Source organism: Capsicum annuum, chromosome 3, assembly GCF_002878395.1.
Source record: "Capsicum annuum cultivar UCD-10X-F1 chromosome 3, UCD10Xv1.1, whole genome shotgun sequence".
Classification (NCBI taxonomy): domain Eukaryota; kingdom Viridiplantae; phylum Streptophyta; class Magnoliopsida; order Solanales; family Solanaceae; genus Capsicum; species Capsicum annuum.
Window position 1 is genome coordinate 239,467,655 of NC_061113.1, and position 19,069 is coordinate 239,486,723.

Below are 19,069 nucleotides of genomic sequence, written 5' to 3' on the forward strand. Positions count from 1 at the left end.
AAAAATTATAATTTTTTTAAAAAAATGAAAATAAAAAATGTCATTGAGGATCTAAATTATTAAAAAATTATTTAAAAAATAAAAATAAAAAATTGTTATTAAAAATAAATTATAAAAAAATTAAAAAAAATGAAAATAAAAAATGACATTGAGGATCCAAATTATTAAAAAATAATTATAAAATTATTTAAAACATAAAAAATAAAAAACTGTATTAAAAAGAAATTATAAAATTTTAAAAAATAAAAATAAAGAATTGCATTGAGTATCCATATTATTAAAAAATAATTATAAACTTATTTAAAAAATAAAAATAAAAAAGTGATTATTAAAAAAAAATTATAAAGTTTTGAAAAAAAAATCCATGGCGCACATAAAACATACAGAAAGTAATATATTCATATTCATGTACGTGGTGTACTATTTATTGTAAAATTGAGATTCTAATAATGGTATGTTTAGGACTCGTATATTTATTTTTTTCATATATTTATTTTATGTATTTTTCGTATAATTTAGGATTTTTAATTGTGTTTTTATATATTTTAGGACTTTCATATTTGTTTCTTTTACATATATTTATTAAGATTCTATCTATATATTTTAGGATTTTTTAATTTAATAAAATAATAATTAAAAAAAGATAAAAAAATAATTTTGTTTAAGGGGGACTTTTAATGAAGGATAAAAAGGATAAACGCTAATTATAAGGGTCTTCATACTTTTACTATTTTAATATAATAAGATAGAGATTATAAATTATAGATTATAGATATAGATAAATTTTATTTCAGAAAAATTAAAAATTTCATATTTAAATTTACGGTCAAACTTATCTTGTTTAAATCTCAAAAAAGTGAAATATACAACATAAGTAAATTATATTAAATAAAATTTTTCGAATAAAGTAAATAAATATTTCGGAATTAAGTGATGCACAATTAATGGCCAAAGAGTTGCTAAAAAATTCACAATAGAAAAGCCATATGAGTAGCAATTTCAATTTGAGAGCCCTAAATTACTCTTCACCAACAATCACACTTGAAGCTCCATGAGCAACAATAAACAGTTCGAATTCTGCGTTGTTTGCAAGCTCAATCACAACCAAGGTCGCCGCCATAACTTCCTCCCTAACCACAAAAAATCCCTCGCAGCTCTCCTCTCGCGTTTCCAATCGAAGCTTTCCGATATCCGATTCTTCCTTAAAAACCCTATCCCTCTTCGTCCTGAACATGCTTCACTTAATCGCCTTTGGTGCCTCTTCTGCGAATGTGATATTCGTGAACTCGAGAGTTACTACGCTAGGTACGCAGTGATTAGTTTGTGATTGATTTTGTTATTAGTGAATTATGTGTTTTTTTATTAGATTTTGTGTTTGTTGGATGTAGTGACAATGCGATTAGGCATTTGGCTAGTGCGGATCATTTGAAGAAAGTTAAAGGATTTTTGTGGAAGTATGGTGGTCGAATGGACAAGGTTGATACTCTTCGAATTACGGAGGCTGACTTCGCTAAGGTAACTAGTGATATATTGATAGCTGGCTAGAGTTATGCAAATATTAGTAATGAATCATTAGTTATGAGGGAATCTATGTATTATTTATGCAGGTATTAAGGTATTGGTTAGAGAAAAGCATCTTGTAGTACCCCGTGAATTATGAACAAATTTGTTACGACACACTCTGTCTTCACGGATGTCCTATTAAGTATTACCTCCCTGATCTAAATTTTAACGTATTTTTGCCAACCTTTTAAGCTGCTGCGGAACCTTTGACGTGGCCCCATTTTAGTGTGTCGTAGCAACTTTGCCCATAGTTCAGGGGTACTGGATGCTTATCTCTATTAGTTATGTAGGGATTAGTTACACATGTAATAATCATACAAGTAATACTTATTCCACCTTCTATCCAGTATGAAATAATAGATACATCCTCTCATAACTTATACATGTATTAGTTATGCGGGTTTCTAAATTGCAAACCAAATAACGTATTAATTTTATACATGAATACTTTACCTCCTAGCTAGCTACCAAACATGATAGTATTACTTATGCAAAATTTAATACCCGCATAACTCTCTTCCAAACCAGCTACCAAACGACCCTAGTTTTTGTCTCACGCTATCTCAAATCTATGTTGTTTGGTGTGTGCAAGCAGTTTACATGTTAGAATGTCTCTCACTATCATTATCACCAAATCTTACAATTGACTACAACAACAGCTGTACCTTAATTTGAAACTCGTTGTGGTCAGCTGAAGTTTTTCTGTACGATATATTAGATAAATGTCATTCATTCATATACCAAATCCATTAGACCACTTCACAGTTATATTTTATCTAAAACTTACAATGTAATTCTTCATTAGATTATACATTGGGTATATGAGGATTTCTACTGAGCTTGCACCCTGTGTTTGTCCTTCAATGGTAAATCCTTTCGTTCTACACATAGTTTTGTATTTGTCGTTGTCTCCCGTCTATGTTAGGAGGTCTAGATGTGGATTATCCCATTAGTTTTTCATTATTTTATAGTGATTGACATTATCAATAGATTCTCTCTGTGGGAAATATCATTTTCTGGATATTTAGACGTAAAAGGTGAATGTTAGGATTTCCAGAGTTGCTGAATTTAATCCTCACATTGTCAAGTTGAATGTATGCACTATCATCTTGAACTTTTTACTTTGTTTAAAAGATTGATTTCCTATTATTCTGAACCTTGATGAAGTCATTGATCATGCATTCATATGTACAGTGGGAGAAAAAGTGCAATCTATTGAAGAAAGGAGCTCTTGATGGAGAATCTCGTGCAACATCAATAGGACCGTCGAATGATATCCAAAATAAAACGAACTCTGACTATCTAAATTGTTTTGAAAAAGATAATATTCATGCTCTTAATGTTGATGTTTCAAATATTGTTGTACCTTTACAAAATTATACGAATGAGAGATCGCAGATATCTGAAAACAAAATGTGTAGTGTTACAAATGGCCCTAATTTGCGCAGTACGTGCATGGGTGGACAACCCAGTGAAGATGCTTGTTCTTCCAATGGCCATTCAAGTTAGTGCCTCATAGTTTTCTCTTTTCATATGGTGGTACGGTGTTTCTCTGATTGAACGTTTTGCTCACTGACTGAAAGTGATCTTGTGAACTATTTTTGCACAGATGTTCCAAAGTGTTTGGGGTTTCATGCCACGACAACTTCTCACCAATGTCTTAATGGCGGTTTTGTAAGTCTATTTAACAGGCCTATCTGCGACTTAATTTTTCTGTTATTTATCTCTGTGTTGTAAGCTCGGGTACTAAGATTATTGTGCACTACCAGTAAGAGATCCTATCATGTGCCAGTTAACTTTTCTTATGTCCTTATTTGCTCAACTTTGACCATCATACGTGATGCTTTATCATGTTTCTCATACTTATCATTATTTGTCCTTTTGTGTTCATCATTTTTCAGAACTGGTGGCATCACTGACTATTATAGCACTTATTGATGGCTGATTAACTTCATTTGCTTTGCTTCGACTTTTTGAGTGTTTACAAGTTTAGATTCTTTCTTATTTGGTGTTAGATTACTGACTGAATTTGTTGAAGGAGATTCTAGCCTCCGGTTGTGGGTAAAGTTGGTCGTAGGACTGGTCAATTGCAGAGATGTTTATAAATATGTAAGATTGAAAGCATAGATATCACTGTAGAACTGTCAAAAAATGGGCCTGGCCCTGCCCAACCTGCTACTAGGGTAGGGTCGGGTTAAGATTTTTCAAACCCATTTAAAACTGGGGCTTATTAGCCCAACCCGACTTAGCCCTTAGCCCATGAGGCTTGATCGAGGCCAGGTCAGGGCCAGCCCGTGGGCCAAAAATATGATTTAATTCGAATTTACAGGTTCACTTTTCCAAATTCCTTTCACCTATTTATTTGTCAAAAAAGATAATTATTTTTTCTTTTCATACTTTGTGCTAGATTTTTATCTAAAATTATTGAAACAACATAATTGCCATATTTGAATTGAAAATCTTCTCATTTTCTGGATGTTATATATTTTAGATGTGGGGTTGTAAGTTGAAGCCTAGTAATCATATGTATATATGATATTATACGTTACGATTATAATTGTTATGTGCTTCCATATAATCTTGTTAGACATGTTAAAATATTGGCAGCATTTTAAGTTTGAAAAGAAAATAAAAATTTAAAAAGGAAGGGCTAGCCGGCGGCCCTTTTAGGGTTGGGTTGGGTAAGGGCTAGCCCGCTCCAGCCCGCGGCCCTTCTAGGGTTTGGTTGGGTTGGCCATTTTAAGGCCCTTTCAAGTGAAGGGCCAGCCGCCCCAGCCCATCAAATTCCTTGGCCCGCGAGGCTTTGGGGTGGGGGGCGGGGCTGGCCTGTATTGACAGCTTTAGATATCTGAATTTTGATGACTGCATATATATATAAAATTAATATATTGGTTAGACCAAATACTTGATATATTCATAGCAGCACTGACTGATGAAACTTGGTATATCATTGCATGGCTTTGTTTATCCGGGAGGAAAGACAATTACAAGAAAAATATAAGTTGTCAATTATGATAGCCCCCCTTTCTCCATTATTCTGTCTTTGCTTTTCTGAAGATAAGCGTGCCAAGATCTTTGTGTTTCTGACCCACTTCAGCCTTTTAACCTTCTTTTTTAAAGGCTGAACATTGTGAACCATGCCACTTCTAGTTATCGAAGTGGGTTTTAATAATGATGGGCGTCTCTTTTCCTTATAATTTTTCTGAAAAGTGTTCATACACATAGGTGATGAGCTTTCTTGCTTACATCTTATTATCAACGGATCACAAATAGTGCTTGTCATGATATGATGTTTCTCCCTTATGATGAATTTCTGCTTCTTCTCTCTGTGCTTTTGTTCTTCTTACCTATTAAAAATGTTGATTGTCTTCTTTTTATCAAGTGATGACGTATACATTAAAGAGTTCATAAATATTTGGCTGGCAGGGGTGGTAATCAGAGGTGGACCCAGGAATTGAAAATGACGAGGGCACCAGTTATTTTAATATAGACATGTTATTTGTTTTCTTTGTACAACATAGACATGTGTTGCTACAAAATGTGGTGTGGGACTCTGAAAACTAAAGAAAAAAGCAACAAAAACAGTGAACTGGCCTGTAACTACAGCAATGTCACAACAAAATTTGGATGAATGCTGAAAGCGGGAATTAATCCCAGTTAAATGCACTAAAGGTCATTCTCTGCACCCCGGATCAACCAGTGCAGCTACATTGCCATTGTGGCTTCGGATGCCAATCAAAATATGTAAACGTTATGTAAGATATAAATATACACATATTCCATACATTTTTCCGGAGGTTACCAGGGGCCAGTGACCTACCACCCGGGGGTAAGTCCGCCTTTGATGGTAATCATCTAACTAGATGGTCGCTATAATAATTTGTGCCATAAGATTGCCAATGCTTGTAGAAATTGAACTTCCACATCTGATATTTTTGTGACGTGTTAAAACCGTCCATTTTAATCATAAGAAAATAAGAAAACTTGCATGTCTTCATAATTAATCTCTTGATCTTGCTGTCCTAAGTCAGTTACTGTCAATAAATGTAAGTAGTTTGTTGCTTATGTGCCTTGGCTCAATCCAAACTCTATCCACCCTTCGTATAATGGGTTGCAAGGAGATGTTTTCCAGGGTGCAGCTCTTGTAAAAAGCTAAATAAGAATCAATTAAAGAGATCACAAATACTTCCCCAAAAGGAAACAGATCCATTAAGTACTGCAGTCTGACGTTTCTTGTTGCGTTGGAAACCTAAAGATCTCTTACGTTCTTAATGTTAATGGGAAATTCAGGATATGACCAGTTTGATTCTCATGATGCTAAAACACGTAGATAGTTCTTTTTTTAAAAATTTTTGTGAAACATACATGGAAAGTTATTGCTTAACAGAATAATATCAGGTGCTATTTTTTGCTTCTCAGTTGGAATGCGGGATTTGATTGCCTCAATTCTTTATTTTAAGAAGCTTTTCCTTATCATGTAAATCTCACTCGCTTGATTTGCCAGGTAATCCCGGATGGAAAAGTAACAAAGGGTATGAAAAGTTCTCCGGGTATTGATCTCTACGTTCTGCATAATTTTATATTTCGTGCACTTTAGTAGAGACTATGTTTAGTAATGTTTTTAAGTTGTAAGCTGATGTTTGTGGACACCTAATATATTATTCTGGGTTGTTATAATTATTATGGTGTTCCTGCTGTCTAGTTAGTGTGTCTTCATGTATTTTACAGTTGAAGAATGGAAATTTCTTCTTCAGGTCCACCAAGCATTACACAGATGTCCTTAACATTTCAAGAAGATTCCCTTGGCAACGTTCATTCTGGAGCACCTCCTCCGTGGTTCAATGCGACTGAAAAAAGTCAGCTAGATTTTATATCAAATCCTGGAAGGAATGACCCCTCTCCTCCCAATCAGAAGAAGAAGTCGAAACTAAACCCAAACCGGGTTGGTGCTGCTTGGGCAGAGAGAAGAAAAGTTGAGCTGGAGTTGGAGAGTAGAGGGGAGCTTGTGAAAAACACTTTTGATGTGAACTGGCTCCCAAATTTTGGCGGAGTTTGGCAATCAGGTACTAGGAAGGAAACTAGAAAAGTATTTCAGCTGGAGAATCACAAATCTGCTAAGGTTGAAAGCCAGTCCCAGAGTATGGTGCAGTTACAGCCTTATGTCAGCAAGCGAAAGGTAAGCTACTACATCAGCATATAACCATTGGCTTCAACATGATAAATTTCCCTATCCAGCTCTTTACCATCATCAAGAAATACTCTAGCCTGGTAATATATACTGAAAACTACGTTAACATACATGAGGCCATAACTTGCAACTTTGCTCAATGGTTTATGCTGATCAATTCTTTAACATTCCTGAGGCGATGCACTCTGCAACTTTGCCTTAAATGGTTTCAGAAATTTCAAGAATTCAGGTTCAGTTAGCTATCTGCATGTGAGCAATGTCGTGATATTTATCTTCTTTCATTCCAGGCTGACTTTTCGGCAGCTACCTTGTTGTTCGTTTAATGAGAATATCAATTTGTTATTTATATCACAATAAGACTGACCTACTTCCCTTTCTGATTCAAAAAACTTGATGTCTTCGTTACATGGTATTAAACTTAATAGTCCAACAATTTAAGCTAATAAAAAGTAATAGTATTAAACTATTTCTAACTTCTGCTGATAACTTACCAACTGCTGCTCCTTAATTTCACATTCAAACGATATGATAAGAATTTCTGTCAAATTTGTCATATTAAGCCATTTAAATATTTTACTTCACCGCACATGTCAAATTAGGTCATATTTTGTGGTATGGATGGAGCAGTATGCAAGTCAAACTCCTTTAGCTCCGTCCCTTGTGAAGCAGTATGAAAAAGAAAGCGATGGACAAATGTAGTGATAAGGGCTTTGTCAGTTCTCTGACTCTCAACCTTTCTCCCCAAATAAAAGGCCTTCTCAGTTCTATGCTTTTTGGATGTCAAAATTCTTCATTGCAAATATACTTATAGTTGGTTTTTCTTTGGTGACCTTTGTCAGAGCAGTGTTCCCCAAGCAACCATTTATTCTGATATACTTTGATGAGACGTTCCTTTATATGTTAAGGTTGTAGCTTTGTTGCTCTTTCTTAATAGATGGTTTATCTACTTCATGTGGAACATATGTTTATTGAAACTAGACTGTTGATTCTTCCTTCGTATTATAAGTGTTCTATTTATGACATTCCTTTGTATTATAAGTGTTCTATTTATGACATTCACAAGACTGACCCTTCTGATTAATCATTGCAGCGCAAAGGTCCTGTTGATGATGAGCTTGACTGACCTAACAACCTGTGTATGGTGGCCAAATTATGAAAGTTCGCGTGTACATTCTTCTTGATTTGTTCTCCCACCCAGATTATCGTTTTTTATGCTTTTTAGGTTTCCTATTTGGTATGAGTTTAGTCAACTAGATTATAGTAAGCGTTATGTTAGACTGTTTGTTATGTTAATTTTTTCCCGAAGGAGCTCTTGGTTCTTCTGGTTCTAGCTTGTATTAATGCCTTTAATTGGCTCTAAGTTCCAGTTGTATTCCTCTTCTTATTTGCTTGAAGGTGCCTTAAATCTCTTGCTTGCAAACAATTTCTGATAAATGTTGAAAGGTGACATTTACTCTAATTTTGACAGTGTCCTCTACTAAATGTATACCTTCTAGTACATAATAATATCATGAAGGTCATGTGTCGGACCTGTTATAGGCGTCAAAACTGTGATTCCTTGTAGATTGTTTTGATTTTTTTTATGCGGCCTTGGATCTTTATAGCTGTTCATGCTATTCAAGTTTTACTGCAGAGTCGCCAATGAAATAGCATGTCATTTGTGCAAGTCTGCCGCGGAGCTGCAGTGAAACAGTATGTTTGTGTGCTTGTGCTCTCTAATTGGCTCAAAACTCGTCTTATTTATGCTATACATTGGGAGCACGAGACTAACAAGAAGTTGTGAAGGTCTGGTAAGTGTTGAGGAAAGGAAACATGAAGGCTCCTTTCTTTTCTATCGACCTTTTCTTCTCTCGCTATCATGTGTTTGTTTCAAATTTTCTTCATCTTTAGCTGTTCTAATACATGTTTTTTGTCTCAAGTCTCAACCTGTGAAAAACTTGAAATTTAGTAATAGTAAAAGTTAAGATGGGCTGCGTGGAATTTCAGATGGGATCGCAAAGTTTGCTAACTTTTGGAAGTAAATGTCTTACTATTAGTAAAACGAATTCTGATGGCTTATCTAATAAGCGACGTGAAACTGTAGTTAGTAGTCGGATTTTTTCTGGAGTAGGTGCAACTTTTTGCAGAAGGAGACAATGAAAGTTGGAACAATTTACTAATATGCGTACGTTCTGGTAATTTAGCTGTTAGCTTGTTATAAGAGGAATTAAGGAAATGACAAGTGAGAATTTTTACCATTATCTAACAAACAACTTATCCTTTCCTAGAATAAACGCAGATGTTTTCTACTTTCAAGACATTAGTTCGAATATAACCTGGTCAGAAGATTGTTGCACGAAGTTCTGGTCACATTCAATTGTCAGAAATCAGAATGTATTCTTTGTTTCACTATAAAAGAATCTCATCTCCAAATACTCACAAATGCGTACTCTTTACATATAAGTTTTATGAAATTATGTTTTAAATAGCAACAATGATATACCAAATATATTATCACCAGTGGAATCTGAAAAAAGTTAAATGCACTTTCGATACGCCCTCCAAAGAAGTCAAGAAAAAGAAGTAACAGAAGTATATGAAACAACAGTAAAACAATATGATAGCTGAAGTACCAAAAATAATAGATAAACACAAAAATTAAAGGATAAAAAAGTTTATAAGAGCAATACATAAATATCACTATTATTTAACACCAAAAAAAAAATAAAAAATCAAAATATAGTACTAGTAGTGCTGTACTTTGGGAGTAGTCTATTTTCACAAATAATAATAATAAAAAAGAATATTGAGGGCGACGGCGTCGAATAAGTTCCCGCCCAAGTGCCGTTTAAGAACTAATCGCCACATTAGGCAGCTGAGCTCCACCATTCACCGCCCACTAAACCACTAAAACCACCCATCTCCGCCTCGCTCCGCCGTATTTCCCTACTGGAAAAATGCTAATATCCATAGTAGAAAGATCTTTATTCAAAGACAAAGACGGCGGCGGTGGCGCCGCCACTAAACTCATCAAGCACCGTTTCCTAGGGTTCTTAATCTGGCAAGCAATTCAATCCACCGTCGTCTTCTTCTTTTCCAAAACCCTACTCCTTTCACTCTTCACTAACACCCCATTCAAACCCTCATTACTCACTATCTCCTCTTTCATAACCTTCCACTTTTCTCTTCTCATCTTCTCCACTTCCCTTTTCATTATCTCTTCTCCTCGACCTCATCGCCCCGCTTCCCCTTTCGAGCTTTTACTCGCTGCTGCTCGGCTTATACTGGTTCCCATTTCTAATTCCCAGCCGTTACTGCCGTCCGATTTTCGGGGAAGGGTTAGGGCTTCGTTCAGTTTCGTGCTGTTTGTGGCGGTGTCTGCGGTGTCAGCGTTGTTGTCTGTGATTAGTCTGTGTTGGAGCTGCAATGCTTTTGATCAATTGAGGCCGAGGAGGTTGGTGATAGGGAAGTTAGGGTTTTGGGGTTTGCAGATTGGGTTGTTCTATGGAGTGCATTATGTATATGCAAAACGGTGGGTTTTGCAGTTCCCGATTATCCAGGTATAAAAATGGATTCTTTGTATCAATTTTATTATGTTATTGCATAATGCAAAAACTTGTACTGTATATAGTATGTGCCATGAATTTTGATCTTCAATGTGCTTTGAACAGTTTTAGTGTTTTAATCTCAAATCAAGTGTAGTGAACTCGCTATGTAATTAACAAGTCCCCCACTCAATTTGGTTATAATTTACTCCCAATCCAACAACAATTTGATTCAATTTCGTAGAAACACAAAAGCTCAAGTCAGTAAAAGAATGGAATATAACAGCTAACAACAACTAGGAATGCCGATTTAAATCAAAATGGTCCAGCACCAACTCCCAGTAATCAGGTCATCACTAAGATACCTGAAATGGGAATGAGAATGAAGCTATCAATATGATCTATAGCTCGAAATGATTGGCTCATTCATTTAGGGCAATGGCAATTTGATAAATTGGTAATTAGGAAAGAATTTGATAGTGTGTGAGAGAGAAGAGAAGTCAGAGCGAGAAGAACACTAGCAAGGGTTAAGGAAATACCAATTTTTCACATGCTCTCATACCGGAATTTTGATGTATTCATAGTTGTTTCCTTATGGGATCCTAACCCTTCATTCTCTTTAATCAGAGCCATCCACGTGTTATAACCTCCTTTTGAACAATGTCCAATTTACTGTGAATGAGCTGACTAATCTCATGCTAAACGCTGTCGTTTCATTAATGGGAATTGCTCTCCACTTCTAATTGTTCTTCAGCTCATCACATCAGATTGTTCTCAGCTAACTGGAATATGTACTCATGTTTATATGTAACTGTGTCTACTCTTTATTGGAATGTCTTACACTTGGTTCCTTATACGTAAGTTCCTAATCGTGTTCTTTATAATAGACTGAAGAAGTTATTTTTCTGGTAGAAAGACTAAGGACCCGTTTGGCCATAGATATTGCAAGTAGTTTTTGGGATAATTCTTGGCAAAAAACCCCAGATCCCAAAAGCTAGTAAAAGGTGATTTTTGGGCCAGATCTAGTCTTTGGATTCTTCTAAAATTTTGAAACTTCCTCCAAACTTTTATATCTTTATAAAAAAATCCCATCAGTTATGACTCTAACTATAATTCTATCTACCCAACACATCATTAAACACATTCTTATTAAGGAGTCTGTTCATTGAATATGGGAAGATTATATTAAAGAATAGCTAGATAATACCATTGTTATTTAACAGAAAGAATACTTTTACTTAGAAATTCCAACAAGGCTAACAGGTGTAGTAGTTTTATACAGCATTTACTTTGTAATTAGCTAATTGTTTTTTGTTGGAGGCCTCTTTTCTGTTGCAAGGAAGATGTGCTCTTTATTTGTAACTGTTTTTTGGAGGTAATGGTAATATTTACAGTTGTACCAAAAAAAAGACCGTTGTTATTATTTTTTTTCCATCGATGGATCTTCATAACTAATTGTAATTTGGCAAACTGAAATAGGCTAATAGCTGTAGTTGTATTATTAATGGTTTTATTAAAACATGGTGTTATGATTCTTTTGGATATTGTATTATCTAGTTCATTATAAAAATGATAATTTTGTGTTAAACTTATAAGTATTTTTAATAGTTTTTAGAAATTATGGGTATAAATCATATTTCGTATTTTTTTTTTATTAAATATATAAAAAAGAATAAAATATGTTTCCCAAAAAATATGGCCAAACATATGTTGGAACTTCATCTGAAACTGGTTTCCCAAATATATTTGGCAATCTATGGTCAAATGCTAGCTAATAACAGTAGCCAGTACATATACAAACAAATTATATTGACATATTATTTTTGTATTTGCTTGGTTTGCTTCATGTATATACTTCATTGTGTGAATTGAGGCATTGGTCCAAGAGAAACCTAAATCCTTGTATTCTTTACTGTAACAATATCCCTGCTGCTTCGTGTATAAAAACTCTAGCGGAACTATTTATTTCGATTATTTTATGCGGAAATAATGGAAGAGTTTTTTTTTATTTGATAGCATTCATGATAAGTTAAATATTTTTTTTTCTGCTTGATTTTACTATTTATAGTATCAAAGAATGAGCATTGTTTTATTAATCTGTATTTTTTTGGGGCGTTAGCTAGTGTGATATTGACATTTCTTTTTCGCAAGGAGATACTTTGTTCTTTGTTTTTTTCCTTTTTTGGGGGGTGGGGGTGTTTCTCCAATAGAGGTCTTTTTTTTTCTGCTAAGTAATTTGATTGATGTATGAGGAAATCTTCATATACAAAAAAGTAAAGAATCTTTACACAAAAATTTGACTCAGAGACTGACACAAAGTTCCATGTCAACAGCGTCCTCCCTTTTTCAGTTTTAAGATGGGGCTACCTTTAGCTGTTGAGAAAGCTCTAAAGCTTTCCACTGCTGGTTATATGTTTTCAGCTATCCTTGCATTTATTCTACCATATGAGTTTAAGGGTCAACTTCCAGTACAAAACTTCATCACTGAACAGATTCTCTTCTACATTGGAAGTTTTGTGGTGATTCTCTGCTGGGAATTATGTCATCATTTACACCAGGTCGGTCTCTATGTTCAAGCTGGTTATTTTTTTCAATAGCATCTGGAAATAAGCATAAGTAGAATAACTGACGTTACTTCGATTATTTAGGTGCTACACACAAAGCGGTTCGTCTTTGCCCCTCCAAAAGGTTCTGCAGCTGCTGAAACAAATCCAAGTGAACCACTTCTTGCTGCATTGGAGGAGAGCACACCAAAATCTCTTTTGCAGTATCTTGCATACCTTGACCTTTGTATGGTATGCGAAGGTAATGTTGACCCTTGGCGCCGAGCAGCCTTCTTTGAGGAAACTGGTGAGACTTACAAAAGAGTCATTTCTGTGTGCTTGACCCCTGTTGAACAATTCACAAGAACTTTGAGTGAAGTTTTGGAAAGCTCTCCTGTTGATAACTCTTTGCAACTTTCTCAGCAGTTGCGTTCTCCAAATGAACAGCTTGCCGATTCAAAGATTTATGAATCATTTGATGACTTTCAGGTAAAACACTAATTTTACATGAATGAATGGCCTTAAATACTGTGCTTCTTTTTTCTATCTGGTATTTTTAATTCTTAATTTATGAATTAAGATTCTTTGGTTTTACTGTCATTCACATATCCTGAACTACCCTTGTTAATATATGCAACTGAGAGTATAACACTTCAAATAGAATGCTAAATACAGTTTTAAACTGCACGCAGCTACTAGCTTGGTGTGCCCGCATTGTGGCTTCACTAACAGTTCATTCACACAAGGAGGACAGATTTGGCGTTGCTCAACTTTCAGGGAGTAATGCTGCTGTTATCTCAACATTGCTATCGAGTTTATTAGCTGTTGAAACTCTGATGGGCAAGAAAACCAACTTACAGTCATCAAATACTTTAATGGATCCTGCTGGTATTAAGTGGGCTACGTTAAATTCAGGTAAGAGAGATTCAGCAGCAAGCATTGCAGGAAAAAGAAAAGGAGCCCCCTTTTATGCAAAAGCATATTCGATGGCTGATAACCTGAGGACTTCCATCTATGGTATTGTCTCTGCTTTCTACGATGAGATGTCGCATAGTGCCAAGGCAGGATTGCTTGAGAAAGATTGGATCATCAGTAGTAAGCCACTGTATGGAACTCGTGAGCTCCTTTCACAGAAATTGCGACTGTTCCTGGACTTCCAAGCTAGCTAGGGCGGGTTGCACTACATGGAGGTTGATTTTGAAGAGGTTGCACTTGTGTTTTGAGGGGGAAGTCTTCACTCAAAAGAGTGTGAGAAGTGGCGCGAGAAAGAAAAGATTATAAGTCTACACCAGGTCCACCTGGTGGATGATGTTTGGCATCGGCGCATTCAGATCTCAACACATCCTCTTTTTCATTTTTAGGTGGGTAAAAGATTGAGTGGTGGGTTAAATTTACGGATAGTTGTCAGTTTTGTGCATTAGTTGAGGGATGTTTTAAGTTAGAATTTCTTCCCTTTGGTATTATCACATATATCTTTGGAATATTTGATAGCATTTAGACATTCTGTAAGCATGAGAATCTTTTGAAAGAGATTTCTGCATCTTATGCAAAGGTGAAATTGATATGCTCATGGGGTTTTTATTAGTATGCTAATTAGGTGAAATTTCTTGCCTTTTGTGTTTTTATATGCAAGTTAAGAACAACAGTGCTGGGTTTTAGCTTCAGTACATGTATTTTCTTTTGCCCCAGCACCCATGTACGTCATTGATCGGCAAAATTTGAGTAAAAGCACATAGAAACAAACTCATGTTACTCGTTCTCTCACCGCTTTTGATTTACTTATTTCATTCAACATCCAATTGTAATCTGAGGGTGCTATATTCACAAAAATTTAAAGAAAAAGAATCACAAGGATACAACTAGTTTCCTATAAAGGAATCAGTAAGCTCTCAGCGAATGTTGTCCTAACAAAGGACCCGGTTCTTCAATATCTGCTGGACTTGACCCAAGACTCGCTGATCCCGACTCCTGAACTCAACTCCTGACCCCAACCTAGGCCCAACTCCTAACCTTGAGCCTGACCTCGATCAGAGACACGGGATCTGACACCTCTAGATTCCGGCCCCGATTCCAAAACATTTAAGCCAATCAAACACGAGAAATTTGAAAAACATATTCCTTCATAACAAACACACCCTAAATCATTTCCTGACATCAAGTGGATTTGTGTAGTTAGATTCTTGCAGCCAACAACAATAGAGTTATGACTTAAATAACACAGTTGTACAGTTAGTCGGACCAATTCTTGAGTTAGTTGATAAGTCGTTACCCTGCATGCATCAGAAGGTCGTGACTTTTTCAAGGGCTGAATAATTCTTGATGCATATTATAAAGAAATGATTAGGTGGATTAAGCATCAATGCAGAAACAATCTTGAAGAAAAATGCACACAAAATAATTTTTTGTTGGCAACTTGTTTTATAATCGTTGTCATATGACCTATGTTTTTACAAAAAATGACCAAAGAAAATCTTTGTTTTATAATCATGCGTCTTATACCATGTAGTGGTGCTCCAATGCCACAAAAAAAAAAACCTTTCAGATAAGTATCATCTTTTGCTTCTTGACATTTTCCAGAATGGATATTTATGCAGCGAGTTTTAATTTCCACACCTTTCTGGCTATCCATGCTGTATTTCTTGTGTTTCTATTCTCATTTTCTCTCCATCGTGCAGCTGCAGCTGCTTTTCATGGCAATGAAACTGATAAACTTGCCTTACTTGGATTCAAGTCCCAAATAACTGAGGACCCATCAAGAGTTTTTGACTCTTGGAACGAATCTGTTCATTTCTGCCAGTGGACTGGAGTAAAATGTCGCCTGAGAAAGGAAAGAGTCACCCGTTTGAATCTAAAAGGTCTGAGGCTTGCAGGTACGATCTCAGGTAATCTAGGAAACCTCTCATTTCTCAATTCTCTTGACCTAGCAGAAAATGCCTTTCATGACGAAATTCCTCGGCAACTCAGCAGGCTGTCAAGGCTTCAATACCTGAATTTGAGTTCTAACTATCTAACTGGGGAAATTCCAGCTAATCTATCACATTGTGTTAAACTCAAGAGCCTTGTCCTGGAACACAACACCCTTGTGGGACAGATACCTAACCAAGTTGGATCTTTAACGAAGTTAGTGAAATTGTATCTCAGAAATAACAACCTAACAGGAGTCCTTCCAGGTTCTGTTGGAAATCTTACATCTTTAGAAGAGTTGTATTTATCGCGTAACAATCTAGAGGGAGAAGTGCCAGCTTCTCTAGCTCGATTGAACAAGTTAAGGTTGCTTGAATTGTCAGTGAATAGCTTATCTGGGGAGTTCCCTCCTTCGCTATACAATTTGTCATCCCTGGAAATAATATCACTTCCTCTTAACAACTTTTCTGGAAATCTCAGATCCGATTTAGGCCACTACTTCCCTAATCTCCAAATACTTAACTTGGGAAACTGTCATTTGATTGGCTCCATACCATCCTCTTTGGCCAATGCTACAAAATTGCTACAGCTTGATATTCCTGTAAACAATTTCACTGGAAATATACCTAAGGATTTTGGTAACTTGCAGAATTTGTTGTGGCTCAATGTTTGGAGTAACCATCTTGGATTCGGTAAGCATGATGACCTTGACTTTGTAAATTCTCTTACCAACTGCAGCAGTCTGCAAATGCTCCATTTCGGAGACAACCAGTTTGGAGGTACATTACCCCTTTCAACAGTCAACCTTTCTAGTCAGTTACAACGCTTACTCTTCTTCGGAAACAGAATTGGTGGAAGCATACCCAGAGATATCTCAAACCTGGTGAATTTGAATCTACTCCACATGGGTTCCAACAATCTTTCAGGCAGCATTCCAGATTCTATTGGAAGACTTAAAAACTTGGGAGGTCTTGTCTTGATTAACAATCTCCTGACAGGGTTAATACCTTCTTCAATAGGAAACCTCACCGGACTCGTGTATCTTTTTTTGGGACTTAACAGGTTAGAGGGTAACATACCTTCAACATTGGGAAACTGTAACCAACTGCTAAGATTAAGCATTTCTGAAAACAACCTGACTGGAACTATACCACAACAACTTAATGCTCTCTCATCCCTCACAGATATTTTTGCATCTTATAACCATTTGAGTGGTCCATTACCGGTGTATATTGGTAACTGGAGTCATCTTACTTATCTCGATATATCTTACAACAATTTTTCGGGTATGATTCCACGAACACTGGGAAAATGCTTGGCCTTGGCGGAGATCTATATGAAGGGAAACTCCCTCCAAGGTACCATTCCCGATTTAGAAGATTTGCAGGATCTCCAGTCCTTGGATCTTTCCCTCAATAACCTATCAGGGCCAATCCCTCAATTCATTGCAAATCTTACTTCCTTGCACTCCTTGAACTTGTCTTTTAACAATCTAGAGGGTGAGGTTCCCATCACTGGAATATTTTCAAACTTGAGTGCAGATATATTTGTTGGGAACTTCAAGCTTTGTAGTGGGATTCAAGAGCTGCATTTACAACCTTGTATTTATCAAAAAACTCAGAAGAAACGGAAGAAGCATGTACTTGCCCTCAAGTTTATTTTGACAGTTGTTTTTGCTACTTCATTTTCAGTCCTGGCCTTGTTAGTAATTTTCGTTTTTTGGAGAAGAAATCTCAAAGATCATCCAGCACCAGAAGATGGGTCTAAATCTGCACGTTTCTACCCCAATATATCTTATGATGATCTACGCACTGCAACTGACGAATTTTCTCCTGAAAATCTTATTGGCTCTGGCGGTTTCGGAACTGTTTACAAGGGAACTTTTGCCTCTGACGGGATGGTCGTAGCTGTCAAGGTACTCAAACTTCAGCATCAAGGTGCATCAAAAAGCTTCATAGCTGAATGCCAAGCATTGAGAAACATTAGGCACCGGAACCTTGTCAAGGTCATCAGCGTATGCTCAAGTACTGATTTCGATGGTAATGATTTCAAAGCTTTAATCTTTCAGTTCATGCCAAAAGGGAACTTGGACAAATGGCTACATCCAGAAAAGGAGATACATGAAAAGAGTAGCTTGACCATACTTCAGAGAATGAATATTATAATAGATGTGGCCTCTGCACTTCATTACCTTCACCACGACTGCCAAACACCCATGATTCACTGTGATATAAAACCACAGAACATTCTTCTTGATGAAGATCTCACAGCTCATCTGGGTGATTTTGGTTTGGTGAGACTCGTTGCTGAATTCAGTAATGGACAGGATCTGCATCAGTTTAGCTCACTTGGAGTTATGGGAACTATTGGCTATGCAGCTCCAGGTAAACAAAACTGTGATATGATTTTCTTTTTACAACAGTGGTTTATTTATAGCTGAACTTGCTTGTTGCAGAATACGGCATGGGTAGTAAGGTCTCCATTTTAGGAGATATGTACAGTTTTGGGATTCTAATATTGGAGATATTCACTGGAAGAAGACCCACAGACACTTTCTTCCAAGCAAGCTCTGGTCTCCATCATTTTGCAGAAACAGCATTGACAGAGAAAGTTATGGAGATTCTAGATAAAACAGCTTTCCATGGAAAGATGATGAGTAAAGCAACCGATGGAGAAGACTACTGGGGCAGTATATCGAAAGAAAAGATGGAATGCTTGGTTGGCATAATTGAGATTGGAGTTGCATGCTCAGCTGAATCCCCAAAAGATAGATTGACCATGAGACAAGTTTACAATACGTTGACACAAATAAGAGAAAAGTTTCTGCGGAAGGGAGATTGAGGCCACGGGCTGCAAGTGAAAGCATTAGATTTGATCTAAAATGTTTTGTTAGTCTTACATTCTGTTTGTTTGGTAAGAAAATATTGTAGTCTTAAAAAAGAACTTGAAGTCGTCGTATTATTTTTAGCATGCAGAAGAACTAAGGTAATATCAGATTTCTTGAGATTTAATGGCTTTTAGTTAAGGAGCATCCGATGTTAGTTCTTAACTTCTACATTAGGAATTAAAGAATCGGATGCATCTAATAAACCACAAAAGGACAGCCTATCCCAGAAGTTGATAAAATTAGTTATCGCAACAATACTCAAATAGTTAGGGAGAATCACGCAGACGTCCTTTGAGGATTGAATTTGCGAATTAATAAACACAAGGATACTCAAAAGTATTTGTAATCAAAGATACAATTTTATTGATATAGGCATTAAACTGGGGCCAAAACTCTGTTGTCAAGTTATCAGTAAGCCTCGAGGTAAAGAACCGGAAATTAATAATACAATTTGAACCTG

At 36.1% G+C, this 19,069-nt stretch overlaps 3 protein-coding genes across 4 annotated transcripts; all 3 read left to right on the plus strand.

Annotated features, from left to right (window-relative positions):
• Positions 1-944: 944 nt before the first annotated feature.
• LOC107862819 (TITAN-like protein) lies at positions 945-8,293 on the plus strand. 2 transcript variants are annotated; one of them, XM_047409592.1, is made up of 8 exons: positions 945-1,305; positions 1,389-1,515; positions 2,758-3,067; positions 3,173-3,237; positions 6,068-6,113; positions 6,318-6,739; positions 7,596-7,656; positions 7,842-8,032. In XM_047409592.1, the coding sequence occupies exons 1-7, from the start codon at positions 1,052-1,054 to the stop codon at positions 7,620-7,622; spliced, it is 1,251 nt and encodes a 416-aa protein (XP_047265548.1). In that variant the 5' UTR covers positions 945-1,051; the 3' UTR covers positions 7,623-7,656; positions 7,842-8,032. The 2 variants fall into 2 exon arrangements, with proteins under 2 accessions (XP_047265548.1, XP_016563973.1); XM_016708487.2 differs by lacking the exon at positions 7,596-7,656 and having other exon boundaries at positions 7,842-8,293.
• A 1,158-nt stretch (positions 8,294-9,451) lies between these two features.
• LOC107862820 lies at positions 9,452-14,388 on the plus strand. Its single transcript, XM_016708489.2, has 4 exons — positions 9,452-10,290; positions 12,609-12,833; positions 12,924-13,307; positions 13,511-14,388. Exons 1-4 carry the CDS (start codon positions 9,688-9,690, stop codon positions 13,985-13,987), a joined length of 1,689 nt encoding a protein of 562 aa, XP_016563975.1. The 5' UTR covers positions 9,452-9,687; the 3' UTR covers positions 13,988-14,388.
• An 886-nt stretch (positions 14,389-15,274) lies between these two features.
• LOC107862821 (putative receptor-like protein kinase At3g47110) lies at positions 15,275-18,733 on the plus strand. Its single transcript, XM_016708490.2, has 2 exons — positions 15,275-18,106; positions 18,178-18,733. Exons 1-2 carry the CDS (start codon positions 15,397-15,399, stop codon positions 18,561-18,563), a joined length of 3,096 nt encoding a protein of 1,031 aa, XP_016563976.1. The 5' UTR covers positions 15,275-15,396; the 3' UTR covers positions 18,564-18,733.
• The last annotated feature ends 336 nt before the right edge of the window (positions 18,734-19,069 follow it).

Excerpts from the sequence above, each read along its gene's own strand:
- LOC107862819 (XM_016708487.2), top strand. The coding sequence starts at position 1,052 with ATGAGCAACAATAAACAGTTCGAATTCTGCGTTGTTTGCAAGCTCAAT. Across the intron at positions 3,068-3,172 it reads TTCTTCCAATGGCCATTCAA|ATGTTCCAAAGTGTTTGGGG; the intron begins GTTAGTGCCTCA and ends ATTTTTGCACAG. Across the intron at positions 6,740-7,841 it reads CTTATGTCAGCAAGCGAAAG|CGCAAAGGTCCTGTTGATGA; the intron begins GTAAGCTACTAC and ends TAATCATTGCAG.
- LOC107862820 (XM_016708489.2), top strand. The coding sequence starts at position 9,688 with ATGCTAATATCCATAGTAGAAAGATCTTTATTCAAAGACAAAGACGGC. Across the intron at positions 10,291-12,608 it reads TGCAGTTCCCGATTATCCAG|CGTCCTCCCTTTTTCAGTTT; the intron begins GTATAAAAATGG and ends CCATGTCAACAG. Across the intron at positions 13,308-13,510 it reads AATCATTTGATGACTTTCAG|CTACTAGCTTGGTGTGCCCG; the intron begins GTAAAACACTAA and ends AACTGCACGCAG.
- LOC107862821 (XM_016708490.2), top strand. The coding sequence starts at position 15,397 with ATGGATATTTATGCAGCGAGTTTTAATTTCCACACCTTTCTGGCTATC. Across the intron at positions 18,107-18,177 it reads TATTGGCTATGCAGCTCCAG|AATACGGCATGGGTAGTAAG; the intron begins GTAAACAAAACT and ends TGCTTGTTGCAG.